This window comes from Scyliorhinus canicula, chromosome 2 (assembly GCF_902713615.1).
Source record: "Scyliorhinus canicula chromosome 2, sScyCan1.1, whole genome shotgun sequence".
Taxonomy (NCBI): domain Eukaryota; kingdom Metazoa; phylum Chordata; class Chondrichthyes; order Carcharhiniformes; family Scyliorhinidae; genus Scyliorhinus; species Scyliorhinus canicula.
The window spans coordinates 35,943,780-35,960,817 of NC_052147.1; the positions used below are offsets into that span (position 1 = coordinate 35,943,780).

The 17,038-nt window shown below is 42.5% G+C and overlaps 1 protein-coding gene and 1 non-coding gene across 11 annotated transcripts in view; one reads left to right on the plus strand and one right to left on the minus strand.

Moving 5' to 3' along the window:
- The window catches only part of LOC119952383 (spermatogenesis-associated protein 7-like), a 97,976-nt gene that overhangs the window by 14,140 nt on the left and 66,798 nt on the right, over window positions 1–17,038 (minus strand). For 9 of the 10 annotated variants that reach the window (XM_038776159.1, XM_038776119.1, XM_038776102.1 and 6 more), the window contains 4 exons: window positions 13,847–14,301; window positions 6,247–6,307; window positions 3,230–3,336; window positions 64–117 (listed from right to left, as the gene is read on the minus strand). In XM_038776159.1, the coding sequence (XP_038632087.1) occupies window positions 64–117; window positions 3,230–3,336; window positions 6,247–6,307; window positions 13,847–14,265 (641 nt within the window). In that variant the 5' untranslated portion in view covers window positions 14,266–14,301. Of the gene's footprint in view, window positions 1–63; window positions 118–3,229; window positions 3,337–6,246; window positions 6,308–13,846; window positions 14,302–15,488; window positions 15,609–17,038 lie in introns of all 10 variants that reach the window. The other variant, XM_038776143.1, reaches the window with a different exon arrangement.
- On the plus strand, window positions 9,049–9,121 carry trnaf-gaa. Its single transcript has one exon. It is a non-coding gene; the product is annotated as a tRNA-Phe (tRNA).

Sequence of the window (17,038 nt, forward strand, 5' to 3'; positions counted from 1 at the left end):
ATTTCCAGTTTGAAAAACTTTGCCATTAACAACAGCCATGATGAAATCAAACATAATACTTACTCAGCCTTAACTCTTCTCATAATTGGTGACTTGATTCTATTTGATGAAGATAACCTAAAAACAGTTGGTTTGAATAGAAGATGATAGCAGTTACCCTTTACCCTTTAAAGTCAGTTGTCAAAATAAACCAAGTAACCAGAAAAACTAGATGATTCCTCTCTTGAGATGTTGCGAGTCGTAGCCACTTGTGACATGTCTTTATTCCATCACTTTCAGTTCTGATTTAACTCATGGTTATTGTGAAAACGCCGGTCTTAAAAAGAGACCCACGTAGACACGGGGTGAATGTGCAAACTCCATACAGACAAAGACCAGTGGCTGGGATCTAACCCGGGTCCTCGGCGTCATGAGGTAGCAGTGCTAACCACTGTACCACTGTGCTGCCTTTGGTTGCCCCATTTCATTACATTTAATCCTTTAAGATATGTAATCTAATAATAATATTTATCAGTGTCAATCAGTGTCACAAGTAGGCTTACATTAACACTGCAATGAAGTTACTGTGAAAATCCCCTAGTCGCCACACTCCAGCACCTGTTCGGGTACACTGAGGGAGAATTCATAATGTCCAATTCACCTAGCAAGTGGGTCTTGGTTTCAGATGTTCTTGATTCCCAATTGATTTTATAACTTTAATATTTTCTTCTCATCGCCCACAAGGGGCTGCTATGATTTCCACAACCTGTCTGTTTTCTGGGTTGTTAAGAAATATGAGCATTGCCTCTTGTGGCTTCTTTAATGCACTGCATCAACAAATAGTCCTTAATTAGATTGAGAAACTGACGCTGAATGACTTGTATTTTCCTAATTTACATTAGGTTGATTGAAATATTCCATTAAAATAATTTTATTCACACAGCCTTCTTATTCCTTCATCGAGCAAATCCTCCTCTATGTATACTGACCAGGTGGTCTATGGGATGCCCCAGTGTTAGCTTGGATTTTTTAAATCATCAGTGATATCTAACTAGAGTTTATAAGAAAATATATTTATAAGAAAATAAACAAAAGCTTCACAATTTCTAGTTTTGTACATAACTTTAATCAGTCGTAGTTGCGCGTTTTCTTGTTCTGATACAGTTATGTGCATTTATGCTATTGTGGATATCCATCTATGATTGTGTCATGGTTGCATATCTTTCTGTTTCTACCTATGTGGGTGTATTGTGTTTTGATATTTTGTCTTATATTTGAAGATTGTTGGAAAATTTTAAATTTGAATTACCCAGTTAAGATTGAATGGTTAAGATTGGCTGGTCTGATTCTTTATAATAGTAGCTGCAAAATAGTGCTCTATAGTTTCAGCACTACCTTTGCCATTTTGGTGCTAAATAGTGTCTGTGTTGTGTATTCACAGTTCCGGCGCAGTCCATGCCAACCGCTATCTTTGGTGAGGGTGTTAGCATGCATTAGGATTGCGCATCATAAGTATGCAGATAGTGACATGAGTTTGTGTGTTATGCTGTCATCATTGCCATTTTCAACCTCACCACTCCAGCTTAAACATGCAGAGCTGAACATGCATTCAGCAACAGGAAGGACTCCTGCAAAAATTATATTTAAAGGGATCATCATCTATTTGCTGGTGACTTCTGATTAATTTCTACTAGATCTGTTTGAGTTCGAGGAAACTCGGCGATTTGAAGAGTCAGTTAAAGTTGTAGTCAAGAGGAGTGGTGTTGCACAAGCAGAACGCCTACACACTCATGGCTTTGCGGGAACCCCATTTCAATGCTGAGATGTATCACAATCGGAAAGATTACCATTCCCTGGACGTGAAATTAGTGACTGTACTCTGCGCATTATGCTGTTGAAAGCCACCTGTCACAGCAGATTATTTGTTTTGCGCTAGTCCGTTGTTCCTGTGGTCTTTCAGGCTACTGGTCGAGGCTGTCTGGGTTACACTTCACTCAAAATTCTGCCCGGTAACCCAACCACACATGGTCAACATGTGTGTAATGAGACGTGCTGCCACATGAAATATCAAAGAACAAACCACTGGGGTGCTGAAACAATATCTGCTGCCTGGACCAGTTTGGTATTCACTGGAGAGAATTTCCCAGTTCTTGGTGGTCTGCTGTAACCTCCATGATCTGGCCATCATGAGGAAACATCCCTTGCCTCCAAAGATATGGCAGGAAGCTCAGGAAGAGCTGGAATAAGAGGAGTAAAAGAATGGGAGAAAGGGAGGACGTATCCTGCCCCAGCCTGGCTGTCCTCATTCAATTCAGGTACCGTGAACACAATTCCAAATTCCCCATTTTACAGCATTCCCACACCTCAACATCCCCATGTTACAGACAATCACACAGCCCTCTTGACACAATGCTGAAATAAACATCACCACAAAATAATCACTCTGTACCAAATTTATCCAAATCACCTTGCAATATTCCATACAAAAATGAATCACCCTTATACATTCCCTTATTGCCATCCTGTATTGTTGGAACCTTTGCCTGGCCGAGTGCTCCTATACACATGTTATCCCAGTGGCTGTAGCAATGACTAGTGGAAAAAACTGCTGGTTTTCAGTATAGGAAGACTGCAGATGACCTTGTAGGATGCCTTTGAGGAGCTCTGGATCTGGAGGACTTTACTTTGGAATATCTCAGCATGCTCAGAAGCAGTCTGGTGGGCCTCCAGGCTCCCTGAGGGAAGAGGACCTCTCTCCCTTTGTCCATACACTGTGCCAAGGCCTCCAGGGAGCACTGGAGAACTGAGGAAGTTGCTCTCCTGTGCCATTTGCACTCCTCTTTTTGTCGAAAGGCGCTTCTTGAATCAGTTCCAGCAACTACTCCAACGAAAGTTCACCTTGCGAGGTGCAGCTTTATGTAGGGTAGCCAACTCTAACTGGTCCTAACTTTATAGAAACTTAGGTCTTTTGTCTGAATTGTATAGCTACTCAGGAGTGTACTTGGTGCTGGGCTGCATGCCACTGTCATTTAAATTAGCAGACAGCACAAAATTCGCATGACACCTGTCTTGGGGGTGGAGCTAGGAAGTCAGAGATAATTTAAAGAGAAATGAAGAGAAAGAGAATGAACAAAGATGTCAAATATGACAGCCGAGCGATAACAAAATAGAAAAGTTTCAGAGAAGTACATGATATACCCAAGGCTTTAATATGTTTTATAGACATTTAGATTTTTATTTGTGTACATACCTTTGTACAGAGTAATCGTAAGTGCATTGAAAACATTCTTGTAGCTCTTCGCATTGGGAATTCGGAGATAAAACAACCCTCTCCTCTCGTTCATCATCAGAGCATACCTGATTGTTATAAACAGCCTATCAGAACAGAGTGATACATCTTACAGTCCTACTGAATACAACATGGTATTTTTAACATCACCATATTGTTCCATCGGTCAGTACTCAGGTTTTAAAATATTAATAATATAGCCACTACGTCTGTAATAATTATAATAAAAATATTTTAAAAATTTAATTCTTCAGATTTGGGTGCCACTGGCACAACCAACATTTTTTATCCATCCCTAGTTATCCTTGGAAAGATGGTAATGCCCTTTTTCCTCAAACAACACAGCCCATGTAGCGAAGGTAATTCTACACTGCTGCTAAGGATAATGAGTCCCAGAATTCTGACGCAGTGAAAACAAAGGAATGACAATATATTTCCAAGTCAAGATGGTGTTTGACTTGAAGGGAACATGGAGCTGAAAGTACTTCAATGCGCCTGCTGCTTTGTCCTTTTAGGTTGTGGAGGTTGCAGGTTTGGAAGGTGCTGTTGAAAAAGCCTTAGCGAGTTGCTGTTGTGCATTTTGGAGATAATATAAACTATAGCCGCAGTCAGCTGGTAGAAGTCAATGGCTAAACTGATGGATTAGCTGTCGATCAATGGAATTACTTTGTCCTGGATAATGTCCAGCTTCTTGAATGTTGTTGCAGTTGCACCCATCCAAGCAATCGGACAGCATTTCATCTCTCTTGTGGATGGGGTGGTTACCTACATGCAGAGTCAGGGGGTGAGCAACTTGCTGCAGAATACTCAGCCTCTGACATGCTCTAGCAGCTGCAAGGTCTGGTGGAGGAGTCAGCAATGTTTGTTTTTAAAATTTGGAGTACCCAATTCATTTTTTCCAATTAAGGGGCAATTTAGCGTGGCCAAACCACTTAACCTGCACATCTTTGGGTTGTGGGGGCACAACCCACGCAAACACAGGGAAAATGTGCAAACTCCACATGGTCAGTGACCCAGAACCGGGATCGAACCTGGGACCTCGGTGCCGTGAGGCAACAGGGCTAACCCACTGCGCCACCATGCTGCCCTGAGTCAGCAATGTTAATACCATTGTATGTCACTACTCTCTCTTTTGGTAATGGTAATTTGTGTAATGTAAATATTACTTGCCACATTAGCCTAAGCCTGAATGTTCCCCAAATCTTGCTATTTGTGGGCATTGACTGCTTTATTATTTGAGGAGCTGCAAATGTCTGTGCAGTCATCAGCGAACAGCCCTGCTTCTGGCGTTACGATGGAGTCAAGGTTATTGTTGAAACAACTGATGGTAACTCACTTAATATGTCATTCTGAGGGCCTACTATCCTGGTGCTGATAAAATTGGTCTCCAACAACCACAATCCTCTCTTTTGTGCAAGGTGTGACTTCAGGGTGGCACGGTAGCACAGTTAGCACTGCTGCCTACGGCACTGAGGTCCCGGGTTCGATCCCAGCCTCGGGTCATGGTCTGTGTGGAGTTTGCACATTCTCCCCAGGTCTGCATGGGTTTCATTCCCACAACCCAAAGATGTGCAGGTTAGGTGATTTGGCCACGCTAAAATGCCCCTCAATTGGAAAAAAAAACTGGGTACACTAATTTTTTTTTAAACAAAGGTGTGACTTCAGAAAATGAAAAGGTTTCTCTCTGATCCCCACTGAGTTCAATTTTACTTGTGCGCATTGGTATCTCATAGCTGCAAGCTGCCTCGATGTCAAGTGCAGTTACTCATACTTCACCTCTGGAATTCAATATTTATCCATGTTTGGACCAAGGTTGAAAATGAGATGGACTTTGAGTAGTCCTGGCAGAATGAAAACAGAACAGCAATAAGTAGCTTAATGGTGAGCAAGTGCCATTTGACTGCACTATTGACAACTCCTTCCATCACTTCATGAGTGAGAGTTGGTTGATAAGACCTTAACTGGCTGTGTTGCATTTTATCTGCTTTTTGCAGACAGGCCAATACCAGGGCAGTTTTCTACTTTGTTGGGTAAATGCCAATGTTGTAGCTCTTATGAAAAAACTTGGCTAACAACATGGCTAGTTCTGGATCACATGGCTTCAGCACCATGACTAGGATGTCACTGGAACCCAGAGCCTTTGCTGTGACCAGTGCATTCAGCTGTGTCTTAGTATCACATGAGGTTAATTAAATTAGCTGAAAATTGAAATGAAATGAAATGAAAATCGCTTATTGTCACGAGTAGGCTTCAATGAAGTTACTGTGAAAAGCCCCTAGTCGCCACATTCCGGCGCCTGTCCGGGGAGGCTGGTACGGGAATCGAACCGTGCTGCTGGCCTGCTTTAAAAGCCAGCGATTTAGCCGAGTGAGCTAAACCACCCCCCTTCTGTGGTGATGGAGGAAGCTCGAGAGGAGGCCAATAAGGATTATCCACGGTACTTCTGGCTGAATGTGGAGATGAGCTTTGGCTTTTGCAAACACATGCTGGATTCTGCAATCAGGGGATATTTATGGAAGTTAATATAATTCATGTGCACTGGGTGGCACGGTGGTGCAGTGGTTAGCACTGCTGCTTATGGCACTGAGGACCTGGGTTCAATCCTAGCCCTGGGTCATAGGCTGTGTGGAGTTTGCACATTCTCCCCATGTCTGCGTGGGTTTCAGCCCCAGAACGCAAACATATGCAGGATAGGTGGATTGGCCACACTAAAACTTGCCCCTTAATTGGAAAAAAATAATTGGGCACTCTAAATTTATTTTAAAAATAATTTATATGCACTAATTTATGTTATAAGTTTTAAAGCTTCAATTGTCAAAAGTATATTATACAAAGAATAGGAATTTTATCAGACTTTAAAAGAATGCTATTCTGTATATGAAATATTCAATCTTACCATATTTCTCTTGAGTAATGTGAAGATTAATTATTTAGCACATCATTTAAGACTGAAGAAGTGCACTGTTTCATCATCTAACCTGCAATGAAGCCAAGTGTGAACGATCCTTCTTGTTCTTCAGTGAAGATGCATCCTGAGAACTACAATCATGAACATACCTTTATGAACTACAGTTTCAATGTAACTGAAGACTGCATTAGTATTTCTGTATACAATAGGTACAAAATGTTTCTTAATTCTTAGTTCTACTTTAAAGTATTCATTTCTAGACAATTTTAAGATATGACATAAAATATTACATAAAAGCTTGGCAGAATGGATTAAAAGTATTCTGTCGATCTCTGAAATTTGGGTTTCCAAATCACTTTCTGCTAATTACCGTCACAAATGTGTAATTATGATATTACAGGTTTTCAGGATATTTGTTTAAAGGCAGGTAGGTTCCTGTTTTTAAACCTTTACGTTGAGTTTTTAAAATATTTTTCAAAATTGAGGAATGGACAGATAACAGAGCACTTTTCTGTGTTTGTTCAAACTTTCAGATTCATCTTTAAAGTTGGCTCGAGCAAATGCAAAATTGAAATGCAAAAAGAGTCCTCCAGAAATGTCCATTGTTTCCTCTAAAATAGATGTGAAAACCCCTTAGCTTCAGAGAGAACAGGAGATGGGAAAGGAATTTAGAGGGTCACAACTTAATTAACTTATTTGCCTGGTGAAAACAATATCTCCTTAGAAATTAACATCAGCCATTTCTGTTTTTGACCTGTATAAGGGTGTTTGTGAGAAGCCATCTTGTGAGGTAGAGTGCATAACCCCAGGAAGAACTGAGAAACATCAGCAGAAAGGATTCTTGGCCAATAGAGACATGGAAGAAGGTATTAAGAAATCAACTGTTGTTCAGTCCAAGAGGCTGCAAGTGCCATAACTGTTGGAGTTATGAAGAATAGGAATCCTGCTCATCATCCAAAAATCTGCTGACCTTATCGGTCCACCTGAAAAGGCAAACCTCTGAATAGTCAACTGCAGCAGCCAATATAGCTGCTGAACCAAACCTCAAGTTCCAACCTCTTCACTTCAGAACAGCAAGAAGTCTTACAACACCAGGTTAAAGTCCCACAGGTTTCTTTCGAATCACTAGCTTTCGAGCGCCTGATGAAGGAGCTGTACTCTGAAAGCTAGTGATTCTAAACAAACCTGTTGGACTTTAACCTGGTGTTGTAAGACTTCTTACTGTGCACACCCCAGTCCAATGCCGGCATCTCCACAGCCTCACTTCAGAAAGAAAGAATTCATGCAATGGGCTCGTAATAATATCTCATCTTTGATTATCTTATTCCTCTAGCTGAAGTTTAATCTTTATAACTGGATTTTAGTTAACTTTCTTACTTTTACTTAAACAACTTTCAGCTGCGGTTTTATGATAAATTTAACCTTTATCTTGTTTAAGACTAAAGATTGTCTGCTGGGTTATTTTTAAGTTGAACCACTCACTAATTAAAAAGGGGATGTATACACACACACAAATTCTTAGTTCACGGACCACTTTAAGAAAACATGGCCGTGATACTATCATGTTTCAAAATGAAGTTATGTTTAATAGATTTGATCGAGATGATTGTGGGCATAAATATACAGTCTAAACCTGGAAATAATCCAAGATTGTCAGAAATTTGGCAATTTCACTGAAGGGTAACTACAACATTTACACAAGAAGTCAAAGAGGATTATTTTGTTGAAATGGTGAAAACAGGTAGGAAATAGGTGCTGTGCTAAGAAAAGCACCTGTTTGAAAGTAGGAACTTAACTAATTATTGATCATCATAATTTAAACCTGCCTGAAGACACTGAAATGGGCATTTCCACATTTAACATAGAAGGGTGGCATGGTGGCTCAGTGGTTAACACTGCTACCTCACAGTGCCAGGAACCCGGGTTCTGATGACCCGGGTGACTTTCTCCCCGTGTCTGCACGGGTTTCCTCCAGGTGCCCTGGTTTCCTCCCACAGTCCAAAGATGTGCAGGTTAGGTGGATTGGCTATGATAAAATTGCCCCTTCGTGTCCATGGATGTGCAGGTTAGGTGTGGTTATGGAGATAGGGCAGGGGAGTGGGCCTAGGTAGGGTGCTCTTTCAGAGGATCGGTGCAGATTCGATGAGTTGAATGGCCTCCTTTTGCATAGTAGGGATTCTATGATTCTAAGAGGCAGCTAGATAACATTTTCTTGGAGTTAAACATGTACAGGCAGTCCTCAGACTTACGACATAGCACAAAAGCTGCACATAGAGTTGTTATGACATGGCAAGGAGGGGTGAAATGACTCCTCATTTTTCCCACTCATTTAACCAAAACAGGGATTTTAAATAAATTAGGGAGAATATGCTTTGCCAATTCTATAAGTGTCACTATTTACATGTCAAGGTTGTAGAGAATTACTGAAACAGGTTTTCTTAGTTTAAACAAAGAACAAGGTATGTTTACTGAAACTACTCCTGAGCATTCTCCCCATGTTTGTGTGGGTTTTGCCCCCACAACCCAAAAACATTCAGGCTAGGTGGATTGGCCATGCTAAATTGGCCCTTAAATAGAAAAAAATAATTGGGTATTCTAAATTTTAAAAAAAAATGGAACTACTCCGGAGCTAAAAAAAAAAGAAAATGCGACATGATCCATACGATCACATTTATTTGTCTGGGCCAATACTCACACAAGAACAGATGGCAGAGTAAGAGGATAGGCTTATAAGGATTTTACAGTCTATGAAAGAACAATACGGTTAGCTATTCTTTGATTGCTGCTCTCTATGTGGTGATTCAAATTTGGGGCGGTTAACCTTAGCTGAAGTCCTGGATGAAGTTGTACAAAACAGATTCCATATTTTAAAGCTGAAATAGATTGGTTAGGAGAGCATTAGACTGAAGATCTAAAGGTCCCTGGTTCAATCCCGGGTTTCAGCATCAGGCCGAGTGCTGGCTATCCTCACTATCTGTCAAGTTGCCCTACCTTGGGCGGCACGGTAGCTCATCAGTTAGCACTGTTGTTTCACAGCGCCAGGGTCTCGGGTTCGATTCCTGACTTGGGGGATGCATGTTTTCCCTTTAATGTAAGCCTACTTGTGACAATAAAAAGATTATATTATAAAGGAGTTGCTTCCCTCTCAGGTAGCTCACTTTACAAACTGGGTGCAATCCTTCCCGATATAGAGAGAGACAGAGCGAGATGTAAAGAGGAAGAGCAAAAGAATGAACTAGACACATGGCTCCAACAGCCCATTTCAGTTCACCACTGCCCTTTTCACTTCTTATCTCCTGCTTTGATATGGAGATGCCGGCGTTGGACTGGGGTGAGCACAGTAAGAAGTCTTACAACACCAGGTTAAAGTCCAACTGGTCTGTTTCAAATCACTAGCTGTCGGAGCACTGTTCCTTCCTCAGGTGAATGAAGAGGTAGATTCCAGAAACATATATACAGACAAAGTCAAAGATGCAAGATGATACTTTGAATGTGAAGCTCTTGCCACGGTCATCCCCTCTACCTGCCTTTAAACAACTGCGCAACCTCAAACAAACCATTGTTTGCAGCAAACTACCCAACCTTCAGAACAGCGACCACGACACCACACAACCCTGCCAAGGCAATCTCTGCAAGATGTGCCAGATCATCGACATTGGTACCACCATTAAATGTGAGAACACCACCCACCAGGTATGCGGTACATACTCGTGTGACTCAGCCAACGTTGTCTACCTCATACACTGCAAGAAAGGATGTGCCGAAGCATGGTACTGTACATTGGCAAGACCATGCAGATGCTGCGACAACGGATGAACGGATATCGTGCGACAATCGCCAGGCAGGAATGTTCCCTTCCAGTCGGTGAACACTTCAGCAGTCAAGGGCATTCAGCCTCTGATCTTCGGGTAAACATTCTCCAAGGCGGTCTTCAGGACGTGCGATAACGCAGAATCGCCGAGCAGAAACCGAAAGCCAAGTTCCGCACACATGAGTACGGCCTCAACCGGGACCTTGGATTCATGTCGCCTGGCCTGGGCTTGCAAAATCCTTACCAACTGTCCTGGCTTGAGACAATTCACACCTCTTTAACCTGGGATCACCCTTCTCTCTGGATCTGTAAAGACTTAATTACCTGCAAATGCTCGCATTCAAAGTATTGTCTTGCATCTTTGACTTTGTCTATTCATGTGTTTCTGGAACCTACCTCTTCATTCACTTGAGGAAGGAGCAGTGCTCTGAAAGCTAGTGATTTGAAACAAACCTGTTGATCTTTAACCTGGTGTTGTCAGACTTCTTACTGCTTGACAGGGGTTCCCTTGAAATACCTTGTGGTTGTATATTCTAGGGAGGCTTGATTAGTTCATGTCTGCTGCAGTTATTGTTTCAAAACAGGCATTTTGAATGTGTCATCTCAGAAATATTTATTTAAAAAAAAAAAATTTAGAGTACCCAATTCATTTTTTCCAATTAAGGGGAAATTTAACACAGCCAATTCACCTACCCTGCACATCTTTGGGTTGTGGGGGCGGAATCCACGCAAACATGGGGAGAATGTACAAACTCCACACGGACAGTGACCCAGAGCCGGGATCGAACCTGGGGCCTCGGTGCCGTGAGGCAGCAGTGCTAGCCACTGCGCCATCGTACCGCCTGTGATTGTGGAATTGGTGATTTTTTTTGGAACATAGGAACACAGCCAAAGGCTCCCTGAACCATTTCCCAAAATTCTGATATATCCTGGAATTCCATGCCACGGGTTTTCTCTTGGCAACATAGAGATGGGATTCCTCTGTGGGTATAGACGCACATGCACACAGAGGGTTGCAATATGTCACTTACATCACCTGTGGAAGGTTACACCAGCATAAAAATTAGGTGTGACAGTGATCTTGATTGCTGCAGGCAATGCAGTCCTAGCTGTGTTGCTACCCTGTCTTTAAACCACAAGGCCACAGATCCCTGTGAGGATCTGCTTGGTAAAGTGGTCACCTTGGGTCATGTAAATGAAGGCAGACCAGAGGTGCAAAGGGTCACCTGCTAAGAGTTCTCCCTCCCTCTTGCATCAGCTGGTGATACTTTGCCTTGTCTCATCTTCTCCTCCAAGTCCTCATGTAGAACAAGGGGAACCGCTATCGGTGCACCTGAGGAATAGAATGTTTTCCTCCAAGTTTAAATTGAATATGGAAAGGGTGGTACGAGGTGCAGTGGTTAGCATTGGGACTACAGCGCTGAGGACCTGGGTTTGAAACCCGGCCCTGGGTCACTGTCTGTGTGGAGTTTGCACATTCTCCCAGTGTCTGCGTGCGTTTCACCCCCACAACCCAAAGATGTGCAGGCTAGGTGGATTGGCCACGTTAAATTGTCCCTTAATTGGAAAAATAAAATAATTGGGTAGTCTAAATTTATATTTTTAAAAATGGAATATGGTAAGTTGTTGTCATTTGGTAATTTGGGAATTGGTGATTTTTTTAGGAACAGAGAACTCTTGTGAAGCAGAGGGTGTCCTAGTGCATGAACCACAAAAGGTTAGTATGCAGGTAATTAGGAAAGCTCATGAAATGTTATTGTTCATTACAAGGGGAATTGAATAAAGTAGCGGTTATGCTTCAGTTATACAGAGCTTTGTTAAGACCACATGTGGAGTATGGATTACAGTAGGCTTGTTAAAGGTACATCCCGCACGCTGGGTGTGGCCCGCAAAGCTCTTCCACGCGGCCCTCAGAGGCAGTTTTAAAAGTTCTTATTAACCAGCAGAGTTTCTGTAGAATCCAACAGAAGAGACACAGGAACACAAGGTAGGATAGGAATGAACAAAGGTTTATTACGGTATGTGTAATAATTACACAAGCTACAATTCCTCTCCCCGAAGGGCCACCCTCCCTGGCCTGCACACAAGTTGGGGCTTATATACAGAGAGGTTTCCCCCTTGTTAAGCTGAAACCCCACCCCCAATTACCGGGGGAGCTCACACACTGAGGCGAAAGGGGGGAATTGTATAGAGTATAGTGCTTGCCCCCCCCCCCCCGGGCATCTCTTCCACTCTCCGCCCCCCCCCCCCCCCCCCCCAAAAAGGTCCGGAGAAACGTCCATGTCCACTGGCCGAGGCAGAGATCCTCTTGTTCACTTGGGGAGCAAACAAAGGACCAGCATTGATGCGGCAGGCCCAGGAGGTGTGTAACACACTGGTGACCGCTGTTTTTGAGCGCAGCATTGATGTGGGAGTGGTGTAGCTGGTAAGGGCACCGGCGTTGAAGGCAGCTGGATGACTACATCGTGCGGACCAGTGTCCATGTCGGAATCGGTGTCCGTGTTTCCCGAAGAGGTGTCGGGCATCTCAACCTTCTGGGCCTCAGAGGGTGGAGGTGACAGTGCTCTGGGCAGTGCTCTAGGGGGCGGCCTAGGCAGTGACGTAGACTACAGGCAGACCCGGACTGGCACATCCTGAGCCTGCTCCGGAGGTTTGTGTGTACGGCGGCGGATGTGGTCCAGGTGGCGACTGGCTTCATGACCCTGTGCCCGGACCAAATAGGAAACCAGACCAGTTGCCCGGAGCACCATGCCCGGGATCCATGTGGACCCATTAGGCTCATTTAAATACCCGATGCCCAGGACTCAACGGCAACGCCTAGGAATCCTTGCCAAGGCACCATTTAGTACTGGTCCACACAAACGTGTGGATTAACTCTGCCAGAAGACTGTACAGGATGGGATCTGCAAAGAGGTTCCCAAAGTGCTAATTACAGGCCAGATAACCAGGGAATTGGGACAGAACGAGTGTCTAAGGCGTCTGGAGTTAAGTGAATAGAGACCAAGGTATCATTCAGAAGAATTCAAGGAAGAATAAAGAAAGTGTTCCGAGTTAGAGACAATTGCAGTAACTAAGTGGGACAGCAGACTTCAGAGGTAGATGAAACATTTGATGTAATTTTAATATTGTCTGGAATTCAATAGTTAAAGCAACTGAGAGAAGTTTGCAAAGCAGTCAAGACAAAGAAATCCTAAAGCGGTTGGTGTGCACTGGATTCACTGTTAAAAGCAGAGTGGAAGCTTTGTTTGAAAGTGTCTTTTTTTAAATCTGGACTGGATTTCAGAATGCAAACTGTCAAGGGAAAGCAGTATCATGAGAAAAGATTTTAAAGCGGGCTTTTGGGAGTGGAGTTTGGAAACTCTCATGTGACAATCATCTGGGGGGATTCGGAAGAGAAAACCACAGACACGAACTTGGGTTCAGAGTAGTGTATTTAACCATAGTCATCTTGTGTGCTTAAAAGGTACTTTTTGTGTTATTTGAGACCATTGTAGTTTAAGATGTACTTCATAATCTCTGTTAATCTTTAAATATGTGTGTATCTGTTAAGTTAAGTGGGGGGGGGGGGGGGGGGATTAAAGCAGTATTGTATAATAATCCAACTTTTCTTGTTTAATAAATATTTTTTCCTGTTGGTAAACTAATTATTGGTTATTCCACATTTTATTAAAAAAATAAAAGTTACGGTCTTTTGAGCCAGGGTTCCATTCTGGGGTCTTCCTGTCCAGTTATATCATGTCAACTAGGGTTGTAACGTTATAAATGTCACATATATATTTTCAGTTAAATTCATTGATATTCTATGTAGCAATAATTATGGAAACAGAAGGCAAAAATATATTCTCGCAATTCACAGTACCTGGTGAATTCAGTCTGCGTTTCTTGTGTCACTAGTTTCTTTTTTGAAAGTTTTTTCTTCTTTACAGGAGTATAATACCTAAAATGGGCCAAGGAAGATTGTGCTTCTTTCTTGAGAATGCGTGGAGTGAATTGTTGACCATTTGTAAAATGGTGTGCATGTTTATCCAAAATATCACCGCTATATGTTTTTTGGCGTACATCCTGAAATGAATTATAACAACGCTGGCTATTTGCCAGGCTGGTTGTTGAACTGTAGAAAGTTCTAGAACGTTGTCTGGGGGATGCAGATATTCTGGAGCTCAGGTCTGAGTAGCACCTACTGAATGTTTTCGGAGTAGTTTCCTTACTAATGTTGGCAGTGGAAGGCAACATTGAAAAATTCTCTTTGGAAGTGATAAAAGTTCGTTCAGGAGTCATGGAATCATCTTTGTTGTGTTCGAGTATGGACGGATTCTGTCAACCAAAAATGATAATGTAATGAGCATGTGAAAATGTTATGTACAGCTCCCAATTGGAACAAGTTATCATACACAAAGCTAATTACAAATTCATTATGTATAGGTATTAGTCAATAAAATCTTGATATAGTTTTCCTTTAGACAATGCTTTATGTATAGCAGCCACAGGCATCAATATGCAGCAGATCTCTCATGGGCACCACAGTATCACAGTGGTTAGCACTGTTGCTTCACAACATCAGGGACCCGGGTTCGATTCAGCTTTGGTCACTGGTCTGTGCAGAGTCTGCACATTCTCACGTGTCTGCGTGGGTTTCCTCCCACAAATCCCGAAAGACGTGCTGTTAAGTGATTTGGACATTCTGAATTCTACCTCAGTGTACCCGAACAGGCGCCACAGTCCCCTAGGTGCGGCGACTAGGGGCTATTCACAGTAGCTTAATTGCTAATGTGTTAATATAAGCCTACTTGTGACACTAATAAAGATTATTTACAAGAGAGCATCTGAAAGTCATATATCCAAAATGGCAACACACAAATTTGAGTATATTGAAGGGGAAAGATTAAAGGATCATGTTTGAGGGTACTGACCTCAGCCTGAATTGCAAATTAAGGGTTCCAACAGTGACGATGGATGTCAACTAAGCAGCTATACTTGGGCAGTAATCACTTATGCTGCTGGTTCATTAGGTACTGATGCTTACAAGAGACCCTCAGCAGATTCAACCAGGAGAGCACCTAGATGTACGAACCTTCAGATCCACTAACTTTGACACTGAACCTCAGCAAAGAAAAGCTTTAATTTGAAAGGAATCATCAGCTGAAGCTAGATGATTTAAATATTGTGCTAGCGCAACGCTTTGAAATTAACGAAGATGGGCAAATTTAACTATATGGTGATGTGAAGAAGAGACAATACTGTCATCCTAAGTATCCAGGAACATTTCAGTCTGTGCTAAGGTGTCCAATATTTTGTTGCTGTTGTTAGAAACATGAATCAGGCACACAGATAACTCTGGGACAGAAAGCATTGCGACACACAATATTCTGGCAGTGGTAATGGTCAACATTCCTTTATATGAAAATGAAGCTAGTGCCAACACTTATACCCGCAAGGACTTTCGAAGATGTACACATTTGGGCAAGAGCCAATATCGAAAGACCATGATATTAACTAGTTACCTGATATCCAGTCAAAAGTGCTCAGGCCAAAATGCAATCTCAAGCAAAATAGGAGGATTCACCGTCCAGTATTTGTGGTGTTTATTGTAAGCTTTTCAACACTTATAATCAGGTTGTTCACTGAAGTTGTGGGAAAGGAAGAATTAGATTCTTTGAATGATCGCTGATGATTGCATCATGTTCAACACCATTCACGACTCATCAGATAGTGAAGCAATCCATGTTCAAATGCAACAAAACTTGGACATTATCCAAGCTTGGGCTGACAAGTAGAAAGTAACAATTGTGCAATGACTATCACCCCATGACATTCAAGGGCATTACCATTGCTGAATCCCTACTATCAACATCTTGGGGGTTATCATTGACAGGAAACTAACTGGACTGGCCATATAGATACTATGGCTACAAGAGCAGGTCAAAGGCTAGGAATCCTGCAGCGAGAAACTCACCATCTGACTCTCCAAAGACTGTCCACCATCTCCAAGGCTCAAGTCAGGAGTGTGATGGAATAGTCTCTACTTGCCTGTGTAGGTGCAGCTCCAAAAACACTCAAGAAGCTTGACACCATCCAGGACAAAGCAGCCTGCTCGACTGGCACCGCATCCACAAATATTCAGTTCCTCCACCACTGACAAACAGTGGTAGCAGTGTGTACCATCCACAAGATGCACTGCAGGAACTCACCATGTTTCCTTTGGCAGCACCTTCCAAACACACAACTGCTTGTGGAAGGGAAATTAATGAGTTGCCAACTTAGAAGCATGCTGGGAAATGCTTGACTATAGTTCAACACTGCTTTTGAACGAAAATGAGTCGATCAAGTAACAAACGAAATACTGCTAAATATTTTGGTCTCGGCCTTATTATGGAAACACATTGTCCTCCGAAAGATAACAAAATGTGTACTCGAGTTGTTTTTAGCCAAGGGCAAGAACATACGTACTATGTATTTCGTCTTATGTACTTTCCAAGGTTTATTTAATATAAACATGGCTGTTTACTTAAAGCTGTTATTTCAGACTATAAAAATATGCTTTCTTCAATTGAATCTCAAGAGTGCGGTGCCCTGGCTTTACAGCCAGAACACTCACTCTCCGCAAATATATTTGTGTAAATACATTTCCTTAAATCAAACTTTGAGGAATTTGTCTTTATTATAATTTCCACAACAAATTGGCGTAGTCGGGCAGCACTGTGCCGCAGTGGGTTAGCCCTGTTGCCTCACGGCGCCGAGGTCCCAGGTTCGATCCCGGCTCTGGGTCACTGTCCGTGTGGAGTTTGCACATTCTCCCCGTGTTTGCGTGGGTTTCACCCCCACAACCCAAAGATGTGCAGGGTAGGTGGATTGGCCACACTAAATTGCCCCTTAATTGTAAAAAATTAACTGGATACTCTAAATTTTTTTTTAAAGTGGTGTAGTCGTTGCAGTTTCCCTAATTTAACGGGACGTAAAACCCCGAAAGGACTCTATAAATAGGACTCTCTCAGCTGAAAGGGAGAGAGCCATAGCACGACCCCCGCTGAAAGGGGGGGGGGGACGCTCAGCA